Consider the following 24,215-nt stretch of genomic DNA (forward strand, 5'->3'; position numbering starts at 1 on the left):
TCCTCCTGCCTTTTTCCTCCCCTGCTCCAGAACTTCTCCTCTTCCACCAAGCTCTTGCGCTGACAGCACCAGAGAGGAGCAGTTTAGTTCAGGGTTGGCAATACAGAGACGCAATCTACCCGTCACCTGGCAGCGGTCAACAGGTAGATCGCAATCAACGGGTTGCCAACCCTGGCTCTAGAGGTTGCCAGGGTTTCCTTGAGCTATTTCTGCCTCTCAAATAAGTTCCCACTGACAGCATTGATCTTTTTAGCTATCTGTAAGGAGGTTGTTCTTCCCACTGACCACAAGTGTAAGAAGCATTCCTCCCAGTGACCATCACAGTAATGTATCATGAGGTGTACATCCAGGCGTACCTCGGTTTATGAATTTAATGTGTTCTCCTGGACATTTCGAATTGCGAAAAATTCCAAATGCGGCTTCCCATAGGAATGCATTAAAAACCAATGAATCCATTCCAGAGGTCAGAAAAAAAAGTAAGTCTTATCTGTTCAAAACTCTTTATAAAGTGCACTTTAACCACTTGCCGTCCACCTGCTGTTTATAAACGACAGGACAGTGGCACTCCAGGGGCGGGTTGCCGTTCATAAATGACACCTGCCATTTCTAGCTGTGCGCGCTCCCTGGGAGCGCGCAGCACCGCGATCCAGTGCCCGCTGTGTCCTCCAGACACAGTGAAACACCGATCGTTGGACGGGACCTCTGTACGAGGTTCCGATCATGTGATCACTGATAGGCCAATCAGTGATCACATGCAAAGTAGTAAGCAAGATGTCACTTGTGACATCATTGCTTACTTCGTGTGAATCTGTGAATGATCACAGAGGTCACATGGTATAAGGCTATTCACAGCAGCCTTGTACCATGTAACAAGTTGTGACCAATCACAGCTCTCAGTATTTCTCAATGGCTGCAAGAATGCAGACAGAGAGGAAAGAGAAATGATTGCTTTTATATCCTATATGGGTGTAAAAGCAATCACTGTAAAAAAAAACAAAAAAAAAAAACCTTCATCACCCCCATAAGTAGTACAGTGTCACCGTGGTGACACTGTACTGCTAGGGTGACAGTATGTAGAAACAAAAAACAAAAAAAAAACAAATATAAAAAAATAAAAAAATGTAAAAAAAAATGTTTAAAAATTATAATTTTTGGTTATAAACTAATTTGGCTTATTTTTTTTTTTTTTACTAAAAAGATAACGGAATAAATTTCGGCCAAGATTTATGATGAAAGATTATTTATTTGCAAAATTTTATAAGAAAAACACTTTTTTTCAAAATTTTTGGACTTTTTAATTTACATAGCAAAAAAAATAAAAATCCCAGCGGTGAATAAATACCACCAAAATAAAGCTTTATCTGTCTCAAAAAAATGGTAAAAAATTAATATGGGTACAGTGTTGCATGACCGCGCAATTGTCATTCAAAGTGTGATAGCGCTGAAAGCTGAAAATTGCCCTGGACAGGAAGGGGGTAAAGGTGTCCGGACAGGAAGTGGTTAAAGGCATAAAAACTGCACAGGGACAGGATTAAAAAAAAAAAAAATTCATAAATGCATTGAAAACCAATTAATCCATTCCGGAGGTCAGAAAAGTAAAAAAAAAAAAAAGTCTTATCTGTTCACTTTAAAGGCACAGGGCCGGCGGTATAAATCTCCCAGGCGCAATGCATCCTGGGAAAACTTACTTCATATTGCGAAAAAAATTCTTAAACCAAGGCATTATTTTCAATGGATTTTCATTCGTAAACCGAAAATTACGTTAACCGAGGCGTTCGTACACCAAGGTATACCTGTATAGTCATTTTCATTTGCCTGAGACCGTAAAGTTTTTTCAAGGGTTCATCTGTGTTGGAAAGGTTGAGAAAGGCTGGTAAAGACCATACGTAAATCTGTTTTTCAACACAGCACAAAAAACACAAGGGAATCTAAAAACATAAATATTTTATTGCACATAAAAACACATTTAATAAAAGATTGAACATATCATTGTATAAATGCCACACAGCTCAATTGTCACCCGTGTTTTGGTGTTCTATAGGAAGAGCTCAATAAAACTGACACATGTGTACTTTAAGCTGTTGACAATAGGTTTTGGCACAGCCGGTATCAACATTGGCAAAAACACATGGGCATTTTGTAAGGCACAGCAATACTGGTTTAGAGATTTCATGTAAAATAAACCTACGTCTCTAAAAACAGAAATGGAAGTAATTACAAGGGAAGAAGGAGTAATTTAAAAAAAAAAAAAAAAAAAAGTGTCCTAGTTTTTTTTCTATCCCCAACAATGGATGAACATTGTTTAGATGCCAGTCTAAAATTTCCCTGATATGCTCTTGTTCTCACAGTTTCCAAAATAGGAGAGCCAAGCACCATTACTTGCCAAATCCCAATGGTGTTTGGCTTCTTAAATTGGTCTTTCCCTTCACCCGCTCGTTCCTGCTGAAATGGAATCATGCAGCTGCTTGTGTGATTGTTGAGAAAAGCCCACACCCACAGGCTAAAAATTCTCCATTACCCAGTCAGCTTCTGTCACTTGCTTGGCAAGAGATATGGATGTTGGGAGTTATTTAAAGCAGAGCAATCTAAAAGGTGCATTGGCTTGATTGCTCTCTTTTATCTGTGGAAGGCTGAGATGCTTTGCTTTTTAGCTTTACAGCAATGTTTTGGCAGTTCAAAACGAGAGGTGTTTGCTATTCGTATAAGCGTCCATTCACACCAGATGCATTGGCATTTTTTTTTCCAAGACAAGCCAACGCAAGGACCTGTGAAAACTAAGCTATGTGAATGGGAGTAGTTCACACAGGTGTGTTGCATTGGCATGCGCTGGAAAAAAAAATGAGAGAGAGATAAAGGTTAACGTGTGCAAATACAATGCTCGTCAACACACATACAAAATATCAGGCCACCATGTTTGGCTGGTCTGGCCTGCTGTAGACCCATCTAACAGGAAGCAAGATGAAAGTGTTCAGGAAGGTGTTAGAGAAGGGGTGCTGGACAGCAGGACCATTACCATGGCTGGCAGACAGTGGCTCTCGTCACTCTGGTGCATGACTACCCAGGGCTGGAGGACACCAAGAAGTGCTTTTACATGGACAGCTGAAGGAAGGGCCAGATCTTGGAGGAAATATCTACCCAACTGTATCCAGACTGGCAGAACATGGACAAGAAACCTCAAGCTGCCACCAGTGAGTAGATGCTAAAACACTCACTGCGGTTTAGGAAGCAGCCACTAATGTCCTACCAACCCAAAGATGTTATGCCCCACCCTAGAATGCTAAATGGCAAAAATAAGACCACAAATAAAAATTGCTAGAAATATTTTTTAAACAAACAGATGCAGATCACATATGCAAAATTCACTTCACAGCCAGTTTTTGGAAGTGACCTCCCTTGCTCACTCAGCTCTGCCACAGGCCATAGACAGCTGCCAATTAGTGCCTCAAGTCTCCTGGAGTGAACCCTCTCATCCTCATGTGTAAGTGGACCATAGCAGTTTATATTCAGATCTTCAAGCACAATTATTTGTTGCCACCCGGTTTTACCCTATTTTATTACCATTTGTTTTGTTGATTTTTTTTGTGCTATTGTTACTTTAAATAATAATAAAAAAACACAAAAAGGCAATTCTAGAATGCTAATTTGGCCTAATAAATATCTGTGGTTTAGTTCCTATTTTTGTTTTCTTTTCTTATTTGTATAGAACTGTCCTGGTTTAGTTTGAACATGTGAAAAATGGTATGTGAATAGCGGTGAGCGTACTTGCCTGTGTTCCGTTCTCTCGGACATTACCCAAACCGAAGGTTTGATGTCCAGCTGTCTCCTAGTAAACAATGATAAATTCCGAATGCATGATGTAGTTGGTTTAGGAGAAGGGTGGACCTGCAGTGGCAGTGGTTAAGGTGCACATCCTCATGTGGTTCCCCTTTTCATTTGTTTGATTATCAGCATTATTATTGTGTTCGTGTATTTTTTTTTTTTTTTTTTACAACAAACATATTATGGAACCAAAAAGATGTGACACTGATACTGTGGGACCATATTAGGAAGGTTATCTTTCATAGAAGAAAGAGCATTGGCCCAGTGAGCACTGAACATGGTTCACTTGGTCACTGTACATGATTGCATTGGTTCTTATCAGACCCTGCATGGCCATTATTGCTAACCTCATCCCTGAAATGGTCAAGCAATGCTTACCTTTCATTACACTCTAGCAATTTTATGCTGGAGCTATATGTCCTCAATCTTTCTGGTAAAACAACAATCAGGGTCATTCCACCAGAGAAACTGAGAAAAACTAGCCATGGTCATGATTAGGTAGAAAAAAGGCACACATTACTAAAACTTGGGTACAGTATAACTTAGGCAGGCCATAGACTGATGGAATATCTTTCCTGCAACCACGGGTTGCAGAAAATAAATGCGCTGGAATCCCCCATCAACAGTGCTGACAGGGAAATTCCTCCGGTACAGACATTGTGTTCTCCCGATGGGGGTAGGGTGGGGTTGAAGCCATCCCTGCCTGGAGAACACACTGATTATTGCTAGTGGCTACAACAGCAATAATCGCATGTGAAATCCAGCACGCTGCTTACACCAAAGTTGATCGGTCAACTTGGGTATATTCAGCCTGCCCATACATGATTCGAATCTCGGGCAGTTCCTGCTGAACTGAACATCTGAACTGAACATCTATGGCTGGCTTTATCAGAGCGTAATCACCAAATGTTCAGTCAGTGACACAGTGTTTCTATAATCTGTGTCCTGCATTTGAAGATCAGGCATCAGATATTCTAGGAGATGGTCAAAGCTAGGAAAAATAGAAGGGAATAAATTGCTAATACAACATATACACACACCCTTGCCACTGAAGGGCACGTGCTAGACTGCAGAGCATTGCAAACCATAGAAAATACAATAAACACCTCACCTTTCAAATGACATCCTGTTATATTAAAAAAAAATTGTCACAATGGATACACTGGTCATGGTACAGAGTCCAGAACTGACCCTTCTTTTCTCTTTAGGTCAAGAGTTGATTAACCCAAAACTCACGTCTCTGCCAACTACGTTTTCTGAATGTCAGTGACCAGCGTAATGATGCCATTTAGAGGAGACTTTACTCAGAAATGCACGTTTCTACAGAGGAATTCCGCTCAGCAAAAAACTCCTACAAGCAGGACATGACCTCACAGAAAATGTTGACTATTTCAGTGGACATATCCTTTTTATATAGCTTAAAGTGGTCATAGACTTCAAACATGAAATATGAACAAAGCATTTCCCTCTATAGCGTTTACTTGTCTCAATCCAGAGCACTAAGTGTCATTTCTGTCTGTTGCTTCATTCCTCTGTTATCAGCATGAATTACCGTACTTCTGACATGTTTTCCTGACAGCAAGAGAAAAATGGTAACAGGCTGCGATTGACAGCCTCAGCTCTGGTCCTATGTCTGTGTGTGTGTGTGGGGGGGTGTCCCTTCCTTTCAATTAGCTCTCAGAGCTCTCCTCACTGAATGCTGCAGTGTGTAGTTTCAGCTCTCCACGCCCCCCCCCCCTTTTTTTAACACTTACTCAAGCTTTACAGATTCTGGACTTTGAATGGCTATAGAGGAGAGGGGGCCACAGATAAACAGGTACAACTTATGTAGGAGGATTTGTTTCATCTCTGTATATCATCTGAGGCCAGTCACTTCACTGGGTATATGTATTACAACCACAGAAAAAAAAAAGCTGCATGACAATGCTCATACGTTTACCTGCACTCAACGCACAAGTTGTAGTGTGAATGGACCCTAAAAGTTCATAAGATTTTCAAAATGGATTTAATTCATATATATTACAGGGGATTTTTTTATATTTTTGATCCATGGATAACGACCCTGTGGAGTTGATTTCATTTGATTAAGAACAAAAAAAAAAAAAAAAACAACAGCATGCACCTGCAGCACAAACCACCTATGAGTACCACTCAGACTTCAAACAGAGGTATATACTAACCTTAAAGCTACTGCAACCAAACTGCTATAGACCTCTGCTTGGAGTTCCGAGAGTACTGCTCAGTGATAGTATGAATTGTAGGCAAAAACGGATTACTAGGCCCGGAGCATGGATTTGTCACAAGCTCTACCTTAGAATTTAACACCATGATATTCCTGCATGTTCTAGTTACATCTGTTATACAGCCACCTTTGTATATGGAAAATTATGGCTTTATTGATTTTAGGGAGAACTCTGTATAAGGTATTTTAGGTGAAGTAGGGTTAGGTCTACAGCCAATTGCTACTGTCACAAACACTGCAATCCTGTCCAAAGACTTTTGTGAAAGTTGTGAAAATACATCCTCTGAATCCAGCTCAAAGGAAGTTTGAGTACAGTGATAACACACAGAAGCTCTTGTAAGACCAGAATGGTACTGGGGTGCTGAAAGCTCTCCCATTCCAATACAGTCCTATGGCCTATTGTGAAGGAAGCTGATCATGTTCAATACAGTCCTAAGAGCCATGGTGCCGGGCGTGCGGAGCTGCTCAGGTTCAATACAGCGCTAGGCCCGAGGTGTTGGGATGTGGGAAGGGTGCTATATCCAAAATAGCCATTTGTGCACTGCCTGCACTCCTCCACCACAGACCAGCTGTCAATATTTTTCACTGCTCATAATGCACCCCCACCACAGACCAGCTGTCAATATCTTTCACTGCTTCCTTATGCCAACAGTGATCCCCTGCCCTTTCTGCTTCCAGATTTCTCTGTTCATTTCATATGGACAATCTTCTAAACGATACACAGCACAGACACAGAGATATGAGAAAGGAGAGTGTGGGTAATGCATGGTGATAAAAGTTCTACTACACCGAAAACACTTTGAGTTCTCCTTAAAAGACATAAAATGGTGGCATGTTTAACATTGCAAAAGAACAAAATAAATAATATAGTCAACTCATTACAGTCAAACCAACACAATGGAAAAGTAAAATCATACAAATAAAAGTAGCATACACATAAAAATACACAGAGCAGTCGCTACAGAGGTTCTTCTGGGTCTAGTGGGAACATTCAAAGCTGGACACCACCAATTCCATATCCAGTGTGTACCTATCATGGTTACTCCTCTGCACAGACCACAATGCAATCCAGACCGCTTTCACAGTCCAGTGCTAAATTCTTAACCTGGGTCCTTCTCTATTTCCAGTCATTAACCTGCACAAGGAATCAGTAGCTTCTTCATGTTGTTCTTATGGCTTTGAAATAACAAAAATACTAAAAAAAAAAAACTCTGCTGTGTTGGACATTGAGGAGGTGACCTTGTCCATCAGTCTGTAGTGGTTCATATTTGGTGACCTAGAAGGAAAATCTCATCAGTTCTATTTCACCCTAACTGTTGACGTTCCATGGATGGACTCCATTATGGCTGTGAAACGATTGCACAGATCGTATGGGGAGTGAGGTCGGATTTTGGGGGGCTCCTTTAATGAAATGTCTTCACTAGCACAGTCCAAGAGCCTTGGAAGGAACTGGCCGAGCTTCAGCTGTAAATTTTCTGTAAAACAGAGAAGTGAATGCTTTTACAAGTTTGTAGATGGAAAGAGATTGCTATTTAGGTTCTTATTAAACACAATATCTGTCTGAGAAATGTAATTCTTGCAGCACATTGGTCCGATATACTTATCCAGTTTTCTAATCATCAGCACAGCTAAATGAAGGCTCCTACCAGTATAGCTTTATGCGCAGCTTTCAGCATTTGAAACACGTTAACAAGCCCTACTAAAGTCTCAATGAATATTCATCAAGTGGTAAGCATGTAAGGTCCTACAGTTGACTTTAGTAGTTTACTAAAGTAGTTCAAGCACCTCTAAAATTAGCCTGCTGCTCACCAATTTTTTCTGCTAAGAATGTCACCGCCCCATGACGCCACCACCCTCCTCTCCACTTTGTCCACTCAAAGAACTCCTGTGTTAACTGTAAAGATCACAAGGCATTCTTTGAATGGGGCCAAAAAAAGAAGATTGTCAACATCATGGACAAGACATCAGCTGTATACAGCACAAAGAGTCATCATGTTTCCACCATAATGGCCTTACTCATGGCTCATGCTGTTATGGCGGAAACACATTGACTGTTTGTGCTGTATACACCAATGTCCTAATAAAGCTGAAGTCTTGCTGCACTTGACGGCCATCTTTTCCTCAGTGGACCACATCCATGCCTGAACACCGGCCATTCATTGGTGGATGTTTAATATTAAGGAGGTAGAAGCATTGCTTTTTGTTTCTAGTGTGAATGGTGCCAGTCCCAAAGCAAGTGATTCCTGTGGTTCTTTGCAGAAGGGCAGCTGCTCAGCACAGGACCTGGAAGATCGCAGGATACTACAGTAAATTGCAGAACCCACAGAGATCGCTCTGGTAGGACATACGCATATTTATGATCTGAACTGGACCAATGTAGCTGAAGTTTAAGTGTGATTTTTTTTATTGCATAAAGCTCGACTTTACCCAAAACTTCATTTTTTAGGATTTAAAGTGTTATAATAAAATAAAAATATAAAATGTTATATTTGGTCCGCCCGGACCCTGCATTCACTATATCTGGTCTGCCCGGACCCTGCATTCACTATATCTGGTCTCCCCGAACCCTGCATTCACTATATCTGGTCTCCCAGGACCCTGCATTCACTATATCTGGTCTCCCAGGACCCTGCATTCACTATATCTGGTCTCCCCGGACCCTGCATTCACTATATCTGGTCTCCCCGGACCCTGCATTCACTATATCTGGTCTCCCAGGACCCTGCATTCACTATATCTGGTCTCCCCGGACCCTGCATTCACTATATCTGGTCTCCCCGGACCCTGCATTCACTATATCTGGTCTCCCACAGTACACAGAACAAGGAAATGCAATTATATTAGTAAATATAAACTGCTAAATACCTTTTCTCATCAGCAGTTTATAGCAGTCTTTTGACTTCTATCAGTGTGCAGCAGAGCACTGGTTAAAGCTTGTAGGATTTGTTTTCATTCTCCCTGATTGTCCTGCGAGGCTGCAGGAACCTCTGTCTGGACAGCGCTGATTGCATGTGATCAGCACAGAAGAAGAAAACTATCTAGTAATACAAACCAAAATGAGCATGTGCAGCTTGCCCCCAAGGCTCTATTCTATCAGCAGATGGATTGGGGACAGTAGAAGAAGGGTACGATCAGAGAAGATAGGATCAAACAGCCTTTTTAACACAATGCGGAGGATTTTACTAAACCCAGGACCCTGCATTCACTATATCTGGTCTCCCACAGTACACAGAACATAGAAGTACATTTTTTTTAGTAAATATAAACTGCTAAATACCTTTTCTCATAAGCAGTTACAGCAGTCTTGTGACTTCTATCAGTGCCCAGCAGAGCACTGGTTAAAGCTTGTAGGAGGAGTTTTCATTTTGCTCTAGGAGGATGCAAAATCCCTAACCTCTGTCTGGACAGTGCCGATTGGCCCTGTGCTAATCACATGCACTTTCCCAAGAAAAAAAAAACAAAACCTCTCTAGCAATACACACCAAACTGAGAATGTGCATGCCTACAGTTCAGTCTGGAGATAAGAGGTGGTCACTTGAAAAAGGGGAGGGACAGAGAAGGATCAAACATCCTTTTTACACAATGCACAGGATTAACCCCTTAGGTTCCACAGTGAGTATAACAAGCATGCTTTCCTGTATACACAGACTGATTTTACTGTTGTGGGTTTAGTAACTCTACGCTCTCTGTCAGGTTTTCACTGCTGTCCTAGGAAAGTCTGCCAGATAGTGAATGTAAAAAGCAAACAATGGAAAAAATAATTTTAAATCTTGCCTAACCCTACTTAAAATTCACTAAATTGACTAACATGTTGGACACTTGAGCACAGGGGCGGACTGACAACTCATGGGGCCCCCGGGCAATAGGGGATCATTGAGCCCCTGTATCCTTGCCCATGCTCAAAAAAGCCTATGAAAAAGGTACCAGGGCTATCTCATGGGGCCCCCTACTGACCCCAGGCCCTTGGGCAGTGCCCGAGTTTCCAAATGGTCAGTCCGCCCCTGCCCGTAACCACTCGTTTGTTATGTGGGCTGTGTGCTGAGGGTCGTTGTCCTGTTGAAAGATGAACCGTCACCCCATTCTAAAGTCCAGAGCGCTCTGGAACAGGTTTTCATCGAGGATGTCTCTGTACATTGTTTCATGCATCTTTTCTTTGATCCTGACTAGTCTTCCAGTTCTTGCCGCTGAAAAACATCCCCACGGCATGATGCTGCCACCACCATGCTTCACTGTAGGGATGGTATTGACCAGGTGGTGAGCGGTGCCTGGTTTCCACCCCTGCTTGAGCATCATTCCTGACCACGGTTTGGTGAAGCTCCTGTTTCAGCATGACTGCCCTATGTACAAAACCAGCTTTATAAAGACATGGCTTGTACAAGTTTGGTGTGAAGGAACTTGAGTTCCCTGACCTCGTCCCTACCGGACACCTGTTGGGATTAACTGGAATGCCCGTTAAAAGCCATCAGTATGTGAATTCCTACGGACTCCAAAATCATTTGGAAACCCATCCAGAAGACTAGGGGATATATCTGCAGAGGAAGGCAACTCTATATGAATGCCTATGTATTTGAAATGGGATGTCAAAAAACGTTCATCAAAGTGTGATGGTCAGGTGTTCACAAACGTCTGACCTTGCTAGGTTTTCGTTGTCTGCGATCCTGGTGGAAAGCCTTCTTGCCCAATGGACAAACCATACAGCACAGGAAATCACAGACAGCAATATAAACCTGTTGGAGATTAACCTTTCCCCACTCTATCATACACTTAAAAAAAAAACAAAAAAAACAAACAAAAACCTGAGCTTTAATAGTATCCATAGACAATTGTTGGCAGTCACTGAATGTATTTTCTACCTCTCATTTCATAGCCATTTTCATTTTTCCAAATAAGTCATTTTGCTCTTGCTGTTCACTCTTACAAAAGCTTTACAAATCACTATTAAAAGATGAGAATTGAAGAAAATTCATTGTTAAGCAATAATCATGCTGTTCTACCTGTGCGTCTTATGTAGGGATGCTGTGAATGTGCCTGGCATCGTAGCACAATAAAATACATATGAATTCTTCACTGTCTAATAAGTACTGCTCAGTGCTAATTTGTATCCTACCCAGCGTGCCTGAGACTCTTATGTCTGGAATTCATTGCCGGCAGAGACAGATTTCTGACAGCCCATTAATCTCGCTTCGCACGAGCTTGGAGGGACAATGTGTATTCTAATGTGCCATAAACTGAAATCGTTATGCTTTAATCTTCCTTAGGAAAAGAGGAGTGGGGGCCGTCAGTCAATAAATATGCAGGGATGTTAAAAGTGACACGGGTTATTACTGCGTCAACTGCTCGTGCAGCTCAGAAAAAAAAAAAAAAAGGGGGTGATTGGTGGAGGGGGATGAAGCTGCGTGAAAGTCAAATAAGCAAAGGTCAAAGTTGTGTCTCTGCAGCTTTGGTATTCCGTGTGCTGGATGACAGAAATCACAACTGAACTACAGTACAGGGCAATGCTGAAAACATCCCCGTTATTAAGCATTTAAAGGGCCTCCATACACCAAGGTACATAATGATCAGAAATTGGATGACGTACAAGTGTTATTAACAGAGACCGGGGATGGGAGCAATCGTTCTGAAAACGCAGCTTACTTCTTCTTGTCCAGTAATCATTCAATATTAGGAAGCGATCAGATGTCACTTTTATCACAAGTGTAATAAAAGCGCCACACCCTTAATACTTTAAAGCAGCAATTCCACCTCAAAGAAACCAAATAAATTTCTTAGTGCTATAACTTAAATCAAGGAATGCGCTAAAACCACAAACTATTCCTAATTTAGTGTAGAAACATTAGTGCAAAAGATATATATATCTATTATCAATTAATATCAAAAAATATCAAAATTATGTGCAAAACATAAGTAATTTAAATAATTAAATTTGTGAATATAAAAAAAACAAAAATGTCCAATTCTGATGTCACTTTTCTCTCTGATGGGGGCTGATTTTGGTTTAGGCTTTACAGCAAACCATTTTCAGTACCATGGATCTCAATTTCTTTAGAAATGTGGTTACTTTTATGGCCCTATGAATAGCAGTCTGTTAGGCTCCTTTCACACGGGCGTTACATATGTCCATTGTTCATCTATCCGTTTCCGGATGAAAAACAGACACCCATGTATTTCTATGGGCTGGCGGATGTAAACCGATGATCATCAGTTTACATCCGTTAATGTCCGCATCCGTTAACATTTTTTTTTGAACGGAACAAACCCCTATTTGTCTTCTGTTAAAAAAAACCCAGAACGGACGAAAGACGGACGTAACCGGACGAAAGACGGACGTAACCGGACGAAAGACGGACGTAACCGGACGAAATACATAAACAGAAGAAAGACGTAAATGCATGAAAGACGGATGTAAACAGATGAAAGGCGGATGTAAACAGATGAAAGGCGGATGTAAACAGATGAAAGGCGGATGTAAACAGATGAAAGGCGAATGTAAACAGATGAAAGGCGGATGTAAACAGATGAAAGGCGGATGTAAACAGATGAAAGGCGGATGTAAACAGATGAAAGACGGATGTAAACAGATGAAAGACGGATGTAAACGGATGAAAGCTGGATGTAAATGGACAAAAAACAGATGTAATCTAATGAAAAACGGATGTAAAACTGATGTAAACTGATAAAAAAAGCATGTAAACTATCGTAAACTAATGAAAGACTGACATGAACTTATGAAAGACTGACATGAACTTATGAAAAACTGATGTGAACTGATCCATTTCATCTTGGAAAAAATGTGACTGAACTGATGAAAAAAAACGGAATGCCCATGTGAAAGGGGCCTAAAAGTAACCGCATAATAGCCAATAAGGCTGAAATGCAGTTTGCAAATAACATGGTTCAGTGTTAGGCTGAGTCTGTGCTGTAAATCAGCATATATGGATGCAGAGGACATTCTTTTTACTATACAGGATCATATACCACCAACAGTTTGCGCAGCACTTTACAACATGAGGGCAGACAGTACAATTCCAATACAATTTAATACAGGAGGAATCAGAGGGCCCTGCTTGTTAGAGCTTACAATCTAAGAGAGGGTCAAGAGATACGGAAGGGCATAACTAAAAGTGGACAGAGGAGGAAATAGTCAGACACACTGGGGTAGGATTGGAGTGCTTGGGAGAAGTCCTGGAGGTAGGCCTGGGAGGTGGTGACAAGACAGCTAGAGAGCAGGAGGTCTTGGGAACGAAGAGAACAATTAGGTTGGTATTTTGAGAGGTTAGTGATGTAGCTGGGGGCAGAGTTGTAGATGGTTTTGTAAGTTGCTAGTATTTTGAAATGAATTTGTTGGGTGAGTGGCTGCCAATGGAGGGATTGGCAGAAAGGGGTAGCAGATACTGAACAGTGGATGGTATAAAGTGGAGGAGTCTGGCAGCAGTATTCATGATGGACTAGGATAGCCATGTAAACATAAGCCAATGAGGAGGGATTTGCAGTAGGCGAGAAATGACCAGGAGCTTTCTGGTGTGATTGGTTAGGAAGGGGCGTATTTTGCAGACGTTGCAGAGGTTGAGACGGCAAGCTTTGGACAGTGATTGGACGTGGGGCTGAAAGGATAGTTCAGAGTCCAGGATTACACCTAGTACCTTGGTATGGGGGGGTGGGTTATTTGAGCAGCTGATCTTGACAGAGAAGTCAGGGAAAAGGCACATGGGGGGGGAAATACTATGAGCTCAGTTTTGGATAGATTGATGTTAGGGAAGTGATGCGACATCCAGTCTGATACTGTATGCCTGTTAGCAAAATTAGTGATGCGTGCCGAGACTGAAGGAGTGAGCTGAGGGGAAGAGAGATTTGAGTGTCATCAACGTAAAAATGGTATTGGATAAAGATGATCTTCAAGACTCCACCCACTATCCCAAAATATGAACCAATCTCCTTATTTTTCAGATTGGTTATGAACTGAAACACCTTCTGTTTTTTTTATAAGCTCTGTTGTGGTTTGCACTAGTTTAATTGAGGGTCCTATGTTTCCTTTTAGTCCACCTCACCATAACTTCTCTGGTTATACACAGAAATGTGAATGGTATCAGTAATACCTAAAATGTCTTTTTTTAATGGCTGCTCTTTTAATGGTTGCCAATGGGATTAGTTATGCAATTCCTTTTATCAACTGTATCTGAACTATAGGGTGGATCCTTTGTATATTAACTTGCAACTTATATGCACTTGCCCACCGGGCCAATTCTGACATTCCACTCCTATATGTAAAATAAAAAAAATAATCTGCATTATTCAAGCAGAGGCCCTAGAGCAGGGGTCTGCAACCTTTAAGACATAAAGAGCCACTTGGACCCGTTTCCGAAGGGAAAAAAAAGACTGGGAGCCGCAAAACCATTGCAACATTTATAACAAATCCGACACTGCATATATTGCAAAAAGCACTCTGGTCATGAAGGGGGTTTAAGGGCCCAGTAAGCAAAGGGTTAATCAGGGCCACAGTGTATCTTCATAATCACAATCATAGCCTTAGGTCAGTGGTGGGCAACCTTTTTTTTCAACTGAGCCAAATCTCGCCAAAACCACGATTGAAATTTATTTTGACAGCCACATTTTTAAAACTGAAAATACATCCCCCATATAGTAATTCATCCCCCATAGTAATTCATCCCCCATATAGTAATTCATCCCCCATAGTAATTCATCCCCCATATAGTAATTCATCCCCCATATAGTAATTCATCCCCCATATAGTAATTCATCCCCCACATAGTAATTCATCCCCCACATAGTAATTCATCCCCCACATAGTAATTCATCCCCCATATAGTAATTCATCCCCCATATAGTAATTCATCCCCCATATAGTAATTCATCCCCCATAGTAATTCATCCCCCATATAGTAATTCATCCCCCATAGTAATTCATCCCCCATATAGTAATTCATCCCCCATATAGTAATTCATCCCCCATATAGTAATTCATCCCCCATAGTAATTCATCCCCCACATAGTAATTCATCCCCCATAGTAATTCATCCCCCATAGTAATTCATCCCCCATATAGTAATTCATCCCCCATATAGTAATTCTTCCCCCATAGTAATTCATCCCCCATATAGTAATTCTTCCCCCATAGTAATTCATCCCCCATATAGTAATTCTTCCCCCATAGTAATTCATCCCCCACATAGTAATTCATTCCCCATAGTAATTCATCCCCCATAGTAATTCATCCCCCACATAGTAATTCATCCCCCACATAGTAATTCATCCCCCACACAGTAATTCATCCCCCACACAGTAATTCATCCCCCACATAGTAATTCATCCCCCATATTGTCTCAATTCACTTACCTTTGCTCCGCGCGTTCCTCTCGCTGTGTTCCCGCGCCGTTCTGGTCTTCAGGGCGGACTGAGAGAGGAGTTCGTCACTCTGCCCCGCCTACATCCTGGCTGCCCCACCTACATCCTGACAGCCAATGTTCCACGCTCCGCGGGCCGGATTTTTGAGGAGGGAGGGGAGCGGGCGCCCGGCACACAGAAGAGCCGCATGTGGCTCGCGATCTGCGGCTTGCCGACCACCTGGTGGGCAGTGTGCTCCGGAGCCGCAGCAAAGATGAAAAAGAGCCGCATGCGGCTCTGGAGCCGCGGGTTGCCGACACCCGCCCTAGAGAATAAAATGGCGGGTGTTCCAATTTTTTATCTCACCTGGTATTTGAACAATGGTTTTTCAAACACAATTTTGTTTTTGAAAAATAAACTTTAATGAATTTGAAAAACACAAAAAAACGTAATATAATACCCAATTGTTGGGTAGAATATAAACGATGATTTTATGCCGAGCAAATTGATACCTAACATGTCACGCTTTATGATTGTCACCATTCCACGGGTGTGCACAAACTATGGTACTTAAAAATCTCCATAGGCAACGCTTTAAAAAGCCTTTACAGGTTACCAATTTAGAGGTCTGGGGCTCAACATAATACCTCACGTGTTGTTTGAACACCATTTACATAAGAGTGTGACAACATCCTTTGTAATAGCATGGGCAATGACAGGTTCTCTTTACTGAGACTTCTGGGGTCTATTAGACCCCAGATCTCTCCTCTGCTCTTGAAAGCATCTGATCAAATGGAGATCTGTTTGCTGTCACAGGCTGGTAACGGTTTACATTAGGCCAAAACTGGAAGTGACAAAATACTTGTCGCTTACAGTTTCTTAGACCACAGAGATTATCAGGGACATTCTAGTGCTCGGTCAACTCTATGGGAAGCTAACAGAACTGCCGGCATCAGTCCCAGGCTCCTCAGTGGAACAGGAGAGACCAGTAAGGTGGCAGAAGGAGGCTGGGGACCCCATTGCCCTGCATGTAAAAGAAATCCAGCAGCTATTCAGCTTCTATGATTGCTTTTTCAGAATCGCTGGCTGAAAATATTGATACTGGGGAAATGACTGCAGCCATGGCCCTGGAAAAAACACTCAAACCCAGCATATACAGGGACATCCTACAGGTAGGAAGAGAAAATAGTCCATACAACTTCAATGTTATGGATTTTACATAAATTGTATTAAACAGACAGTGCTTGTATAGGCAGCACAAAAGATAGTTCTGACTTGGTGGTGCATGCACATTTAATAAGAGTGTTTCAACAATGCAGACAGTTAAGTTAGGCTAAACAAGTGAAATCTAAGTGTGTATGACGAATGGGATGAGCATGAGAAATACCTTGATCCCCCCATATAGGCTAAACAGCATGGATGGAGCAACTCCCCTGCCATGTACTGTATTTTGACAGCCAGATGCATGCAGCTTTCAGAATACCCAAACAGTGACTGCGGCTGATTGTATTTTGTCATTGTTCAGCCACCAATATTACACCCGACTCAATTTTTCAAATAGTTTCCTAAAGTGGGCACTGATGGCAGGGCCACCCATGACTAAAATTCTTTCCAACCCACAGGAGTCAGCTAAGTGTATGGCCATCTTTAGTTTCCATCCAGCTGGGGCTGCACATGACTGAGAAACTAAAATTAGAAATGTGGAAGAGGTAGACATTTTTTTAAGGTGTGGGATAATAAAGTCATGTATACCTGAGAATAAAAATGTAAAAGGAGGACTAAATTCCAACTGTAAAGAATGCAAGGAGCTAGATTTTTTTTTTTTTTTTTTAGTCACATGCCGAAAGAAGGGGTCCTGCGGAGTTCCAAAATGTTGCTTCTGCTATAACGAGGTAATTGCTGAATAAAGTTTTGGACCCATTCTAGAGCTCCATGGTGTGCTGGTGACATTCTGTCGCTGATTGTCTTCCCTTCCAGCCGTTGGTTGCTACAGCACCAATTTACATATACAGCCATTTTGCAGGAACGTGTGTGTTGGGAAGATGGGAAGCACAAGAGACCTGGACTCCTAGGCAAGCTTTCTGTTTTTGGCACATGCACTGCGCTACTGTACATCCTGGTTCATGCTTGGAATGATGAAAATAGAGCTGGGTGCTGGGGATGCTGCAACTCTCATGCAACAGTATACATCCTCAATGGCTGTTCAAAGGCCAAAAAGCAGCACAGCGGGACTCAGAAAGAGCAGAGGAGACACTGGAGCTATCAGGAGGATCAGCAACAGGATCCTAGACCTGTCACCACTGGAGAGAGGGCACACCAAGAGTGTGCAAGCATGCTCTGCATACCTGAACATTAGAACGAGAGCACGTTTCCCCAAGCAGCATTTTGTTTTGCTTCAAGGACATTCTGTGCCATGACAGCTGGAGGTAACTAAACTGAGCCAAACAAACCTAACAGGAAATATCTGACATGTCATGATAGTGTTGGAGCTTGCATGCGTCCTCCCACCTCCTACACATTCCTACTGGCCTATCATTAAGATAGGCAGCCTCAAAGGCCAATAGAAATGTGCAGGAGGTAAAAGGGGACGGTCTTAAACAGCAGCAAAAAGTGACACCTGCCTGAATGGTCAGGCATTGGTCATAACAGTAAGATTTAGAGGTTGCTTCAAGTGTGTGCTGGAACCTCTGGATGACTGCACTTTATACTCAACAGCAGATTTTATTTTATTGTTTGTATGGTGAACATGTCACTTTAGGTAGCAAAACTATTGGCTACAGAATGGCAAGGAAAAGTTCATTCAGCTAGGAAATGTTTACTTTTAACCCCCTCCCCCCCAAATCACTGGTTTTGTAATCAGCGATATCCTGGTTGTATGGTTTAAACCATTCTGCATTATTTCCCTTTAATACTAAAAAGTGCTTTGCTTGTTGCTATACAGGCCGTTTGGGGTTCAGACCAGGGACGGACTGACAACTCATGGGGCCCCCGGGCAATAGGGGATCATGGGGCCCCTGTGTCCTTGCCCAAACTCAAAAAAGCCTATGAAAAAGGTGCCAGGGGCATCTCATGGGGCCCACTACTGACCCTGGGCCCTCGGGCAGTGCCCGAGTTTCCAAATGGTCAGTCCGCCCCTGGTTCAGACTACTTTGTCAGGTAACCACTAGAAAAATTGCTGTAATTGGTTACATGCACAGTAAACTGCAATTATGAAGATCTAAGCCTTGCTGGCATAACAGCCCACCTACGATCTAAATCTTACCAATTTATACATTTTGGTCAGTGTTCTTGCTTATGTATCACAGTGGCTGAGTGGTTAGCACTTCCGTCTGGCAGCACTAGGGTAGTCGCTTTGAATCCCAACCACAGCACTACCTGCCTGGAGTTTGCATGTTCTCCCTGTGTGGGTTTCCTCCGAGTACTCCGGTTTCCTCCACACTCCAAAGACACGCTGGTAGGTTAAATGGCCCGTCTAAATTGGCCCTAGTATGTGTATGTATGAATGTGAGTGAGGGGCCTTAGATTGTACGCACCTTGAGGGATTGGGACTGATGTGAATGTACAATATATATATGTAAAGTGCTGAGTACATTGACAGCTCTATATAAGTACTTGAAATAAATAAAATAAATACTGCGAATAGATTTTAAGGGGTTAACAACTAACAGCTGGTGAAATGGGGACCATTTCTATATCCCCTACAACCAGATTCCACTTCTTGTCTACCAGTGGTTGCAAAAAAAAAAAAAAAAAAAAGGACCGTAAATGATGGGTTGCTGTGGGCAATACGCATCGGAAAAACCTTTTTACTACGACAGATAAACAGATAGCAATGGATAGACTTGCAGTTTTTTCTAATAAAGTGCATAAATAAGCAGCGCCATCTGAGTGCAGTATGGTCATAAAACAGATATCTTGGATCTGACGCCAGCCAGGGAGCCCTGGGAACAACCTCAACGGTCCAGACAAAAAGTTCTTCTCGACAGCCCTCCGGATGCTATTACAGCAGCGAGAATCACTACATGCCTGCTACAAATTCATTGTCTGTAAGTTGCTACAATTGCGATTAAAGCGGTTTTATGACCATACTACACTCAGATAGCGCTGCTGTTTGACCCTCTGAATTTTCACAGAGCTGCTTCTAGCTCTCACAGCCAGCAGCCATCAGACAAACCGTAGCTACACAAGACTGTTGAACCTATTTTTTATGATCATTTTTACATGTACTAATATGCCCCCAGTGTGCTGCCTCCTATGACCCCTGCACCATTCTCCCTTTCCATTTTCTAATAAAGCAACAACTATTGTGCCACATGCAGCATACAAATCAGAGATGGTGATCTGTCTCATTTTAATAAAGTCTGATATCAGATTAGTTGGTATTATTATTATACAGAATTTATATAGCGCCAGCAGTTTGCTCAGCGCTTTACAATATATGAGTTTATGAGTTTAGCATTTGTTGAATGCTAGTGAAAGGTCAAATAAAAGAAACTACTCCTTTAAAAACTAGATATCTCTCCACGAGATGCACCGAAAACTCAACTTGAGTTTTTTTTATCAGAACAAGGCTGTGTGTAGATTTTGTATTTTAATCTTAGCATTCTACCAGTGTCACTAGTGCTGTAAAAAGCCACTTAACTCACCATTTATATCTTGACCAAGGTAAGAGCACCAACGACTCCTCATGTCCTCAATGGCCTCCAGATCATCCTCTGAGTTTTCGTTGTCTACGATGAGGTGCATGCATGGGATGATCAGATCATTCATTATGCCGATTCCTTCAGACACCTGCTCCTCTTCCTGAGTCTCAAACATTTTTGCAGCCAAGTCGTTTAGTTCCTGTGAAAAAGGGAAATATGGGTTGGCATAAGCAAGAACACCGATCATCATTCATGAATTTGTAATACCGGATAACAATTCAAGCTCCATTTCACATTTCAGCTTATGAATTCATCAAAAGCTTTGCTATTACCTATGATACAGAAGAATCCATAAATGATGTCCATAAATAAAGTGAATTTTCTGAACTCTGCAATTTTACTGGAATGAGTGTGATTGCTACTTTGGATCTCTGTTAAATTTAAAGTGGTTCTAATGCATTCTATACATTAAAGTGAAGAACCTTCTGTGCTGAAGCTCCCACCTTTTTATTACCTGAGCCCGATCAGATCCAGCGATGTGCACGAGAGCAGCAGCTCTAGCCACTGTCTCCCTTCTCATTGGGCAGACTGATAGCAGTGGGAGCCATTGGCTCAATCAAATGCTGTGACTTAGCAGCTGCCCGCTCTGTATCAATGGACACAGACAGAGCAGTTCAGGAGCGAGCATGGATGGGTGCCCGTCTTTCCATAGGGTCACCTGCTGAAGCTGAGGGACCAGTAGCAGTGGACCTGGGCTGCTCTTTGCAAAAGCAATGAACAGAGCAGGCAAGTATAGATATGTTTTTCATTTTAATGGAAAAAACAAACTAAGGTTTTATAACACTTACTGTACCTAGCCCATAATAGATGTTTCAGCACTGTTTTTGCAAACAAAGGTGGTGATTCTTTTTAATCCACCTGCCCAACTAAGTCCTTATGCAACAAGTACACAGAAACAAGGAAGGTTTATGTGATGCCAAAACAAAAAAGTATGTAAACTCACTGCAGCAGCATGCAACTAAATGTGTTCCCATACAAATAAAGATAGAATTAGTGCTGCACTGCTCAATATCCACACTAGGGATCCCTGATGAAGTAATATGGTGCGTGACGGAACGCGTAGGCTGGGAGCATGCTGACATTTCCGGAGCAGCATCAGTAGCACCCATCTTTTTACACCCAAATCCTATTATATGCTGTCTGAAGGTTCTGTGAGCTCTTAGTCAAATGTGAGTGCAGTTCTGATTTTTATTTTTATTAATCAAAAGCTTATTACACTATGAAGAAGATGAAACAGGAAGGCGCTTCTAAGTGCAGTATTCCAAGGTCAACTTATATAAAAAGCAGTTAAAAATGCTTACAATGTGGTAGTATAAACAAGCTCTAATGCAGTGTTTCTCAACTCCAGTCCTCATGGACCCCCAACAGGTCATGTTTTCAGGATTTCCCTCAGATGAAACAGCTGTGGTAATTACTAAGGCAGTTAAACTGATCAAATCACCTGTGCAAAATAATGGAAATCCTGAAAACATGACCTGTTGGGGGTCCATGAGGACTGGAGTTGAGAAACACTGCTCTAATGTAATCTGTCAGTAGCAGGGCTCTGTCCTCTAAGCGATATATGTCTTGAAGAAGTAGCTCTGCTCAGGCTCTGAACCGTGTCACTGCTCCATGCTCACGTCACTTCTGATCCATGGACAGCATGCGCTCCAGCGGTTCGGATAGAGCTGTGACCATCTTTAACCACCTCCCGTCCGGCCGTTGTATATAAACGGCCAGATGGTGGCAGTGCAGGGTCGGGTGGCCGTTTATAAACTCCCTGCTCCCAGGGAGCGCGCAGCACCTTGATCCGGTGCCCGATGTTCTCCGGACACAGTGGAACACTGATCGTCGGATGGGACCTCTGTGCGAGGTACCGATCATGTGATCACTGATTGGCCAATCAGTAATCATATGCAGAGTAGTAAGCAAGATGTCACTTCTGACATCTGTGAATGATCAAAGAGGTCACATGGTACAAGGCTATTCACAACAGCCTTGTACCATGTGACAAGCTGTAACCAATCACAGCTCACACAGTAGTTCTCAATGGCTGCAAAAATGCAGTCAGCGAAAAGGAGAAATTATTGCTTTTACAGCCTTTATGGGTGTAAAAGCAATCAGTGTAAAAAGATTATCTTCATCACCCCCCACAAGTAGTACAGTGTCACCATGGTGACACTGTACTGCTAGGGTGACAGTATGTAAAAAAAAATCAAATAAAAATGTAAAAATAAATGTTTAAAAATTATAATTTTTGGTTATAAACTAATTTGGGTTATTTTTTTTACTAAAAAGATAAACGGAATAAATTTTGGCTAAGATTTATGATGAAATATTATTTATTTGCAACATTTATTATTATTATTATTATTATTATTACTACGAGTTTATATAGCGCCAAAGGGTTTGCTCAGCGCTGTACAATAGGGGGGGACAATACATGGCACAGTACAACAAAGACAGACGCGTACGAGGGGTAAGAGGGCCCTACTCTTACGAGCTTACAATCTAGGAGGGAGGGGGTAAAGGTACAGTAGGAAGTGGCTGGGGGGATGAAGTGGTAGGAGGAATGAGGGAGGATGGCCGTTAGGTGAGGGTGGGGTAGGCTTCCCTGAAGAGATGGGTTTTGAGGGAGCGCCTGAATGTGAATAGAGAAGGCGACAGTCTGATGGATTGGGGCAGTGAGTTCCAGAGGATGGGGGAGGACCTGGAGAAGTCCTGCAGTCGTGCATGGGAGGAGGAGACCAGGGAGCAGGATAGAAGGAGGTCCTGTGAGGAGCGAAGGGTACGGGTAGGGCGGTACTTGGTGATAAGGTTGGTGAGGTAGTCAGGGGCAGTGTTGTGAACGGCTTTGTAGGTCAGGGTAAGGAGTTTAAATTTGATGCGTTGGGCAATCGGGAGCCAGTGGAGGGAGAGGCAGAGGGGGGTGGCAGAGGTGGAGCGGGTGGTAAGGTGGATGAGTCTGGCAGCTGAGTTCAGGATGGTCTGGAGCGGGGAGAGCCTGCACTTGGGTAGGCCAGTGAGGAGGGAGTTGCAGTAGTCAAGGCGTGAGATGATGAGGGAGTGTACTAGAAGTTTGGTGGTGTCTGGGGTGAGGAAGGAGCGGATCTTGGCAATGTTGCGAAGATGGAGCCTGCATGTGTTTGTGAGTGATTTGACATGCGGTTGGAGGGAGAGGTTCGCGTCAAGAATGACGCCAAGGACTTTGGCTTGCGGGGCGGAAGTGATAGTGGAGTTGTTGGTGATGATGGATAGGATGGGGGGGGGGGGTGTGGGCAGGGGGAAAGACGAGAAGCTCGGTTTTGGAGAGGTTAATCTTGAGGAAATGTAGCGACATCCAGTCTGAGATGTCATTTAGGAGGTGAGTGATGCGGGCGGAGATAGTGGGGGTGAGGTGAGGGGTGGAGAGGTAGATTTGGGTGTCGTCAGCATAGAGGTGATAGTTGAAGCCGTGAGATTGTATGAGTTTGCCCAGGGAGGAGGTGTAGATGGAGAAGAGAAGGGGTCCAAGGACAGAGCCTTGGGGGACCCCAACAGAGAGGGGGAGGGAGGGGGAGGTGGCACCATTGTAGGTGACACTGAAGGAGCGTCGGGATAGGTAGGATGAGAACCAAGAGAGAGCAGCATCTCCGATGCCAAGGGAGAGTAGTTTATTAAGAAGGAGGGGGTGGTCAACTGTGTCGAAGGCCGCAGAGAGGTCCAGGAGAAGGAGGACAGAGTAGTCGCCCTTGGCTTTGGCGTTGAGTAGGTCGTTAGTGATTTTGAGGAGGGCGGTTTCAGTGGAATGTAGGGGACGGAAGCCGGACTGTAGAGGGTCAAGGAGGTTATTGTCAGTAAGGTGGGAGCTTAGGCGATCGTAGACTAAGCGTTCAAGGAGCTTGGAGGTGAGTGGCAGCAGGGAGATGGGTCTGAGGTTGTTGGGGTCCGCGGGATCCAGGGAGGGCTTTTTGAGGATGGGGGTGATATGCGCGTGCTTTAGGGGGGAGGGGAATACGCCAGTAGAGAGGGAGAGATTGAAGATGTGGGTGAGGGAGCGGATGAGGGAAGAGGGGGGTGACCGGAGGAGTTGAGAGGGGATAGGGTCCAGGGGGCAGGTAGTGAGGCGGGCTTTTGAGAGGACTTTGGCGACT

The 24,215-nt window shown here is 42.9% G+C and overlaps 1 protein-coding gene across 3 annotated transcripts in view; it reads right to left on the reverse strand.

Annotated features, from left to right (window-relative positions):
- Nucleotides 1-1,929: 1,929 nt before the first annotated feature.
- Nucleotides 1,930-24,215, reverse strand: part of USP28 (ubiquitin specific peptidase 28) — a 143,928-nt gene continuing 121,642 nt past the window's right edge. For all 3 annotated transcript variants that reach the window (XM_089673084.1, XM_089673083.1, XM_089673082.1), the window contains 2 exons: nt 20,047-20,242; nt 1,930-7,536 (listed from right to left, as the gene is read on the reverse strand). In XM_089673084.1, the coding sequence (XP_089529210.1) occupies nt 7,361-7,536; nt 20,047-20,242 (372 nt within the window). In that variant the 3' untranslated portion in view covers nt 1,930-7,360. The remainder of the gene's footprint in view (nt 7,537-20,046; nt 20,243-24,215) is intronic.

The sequence above is a fragment of the Staurois parvus genome, unplaced genomic scaffold (genome assembly GCF_062004578.1).
Source record: "Staurois parvus isolate SC_StPar_1 unplaced genomic scaffold, SC_StPar_1.0 ptg000135l, whole genome shotgun sequence".
Taxonomy (NCBI): Eukaryota; Metazoa; Chordata; class Amphibia; order Anura; family Ranidae; genus Staurois; species Staurois parvus.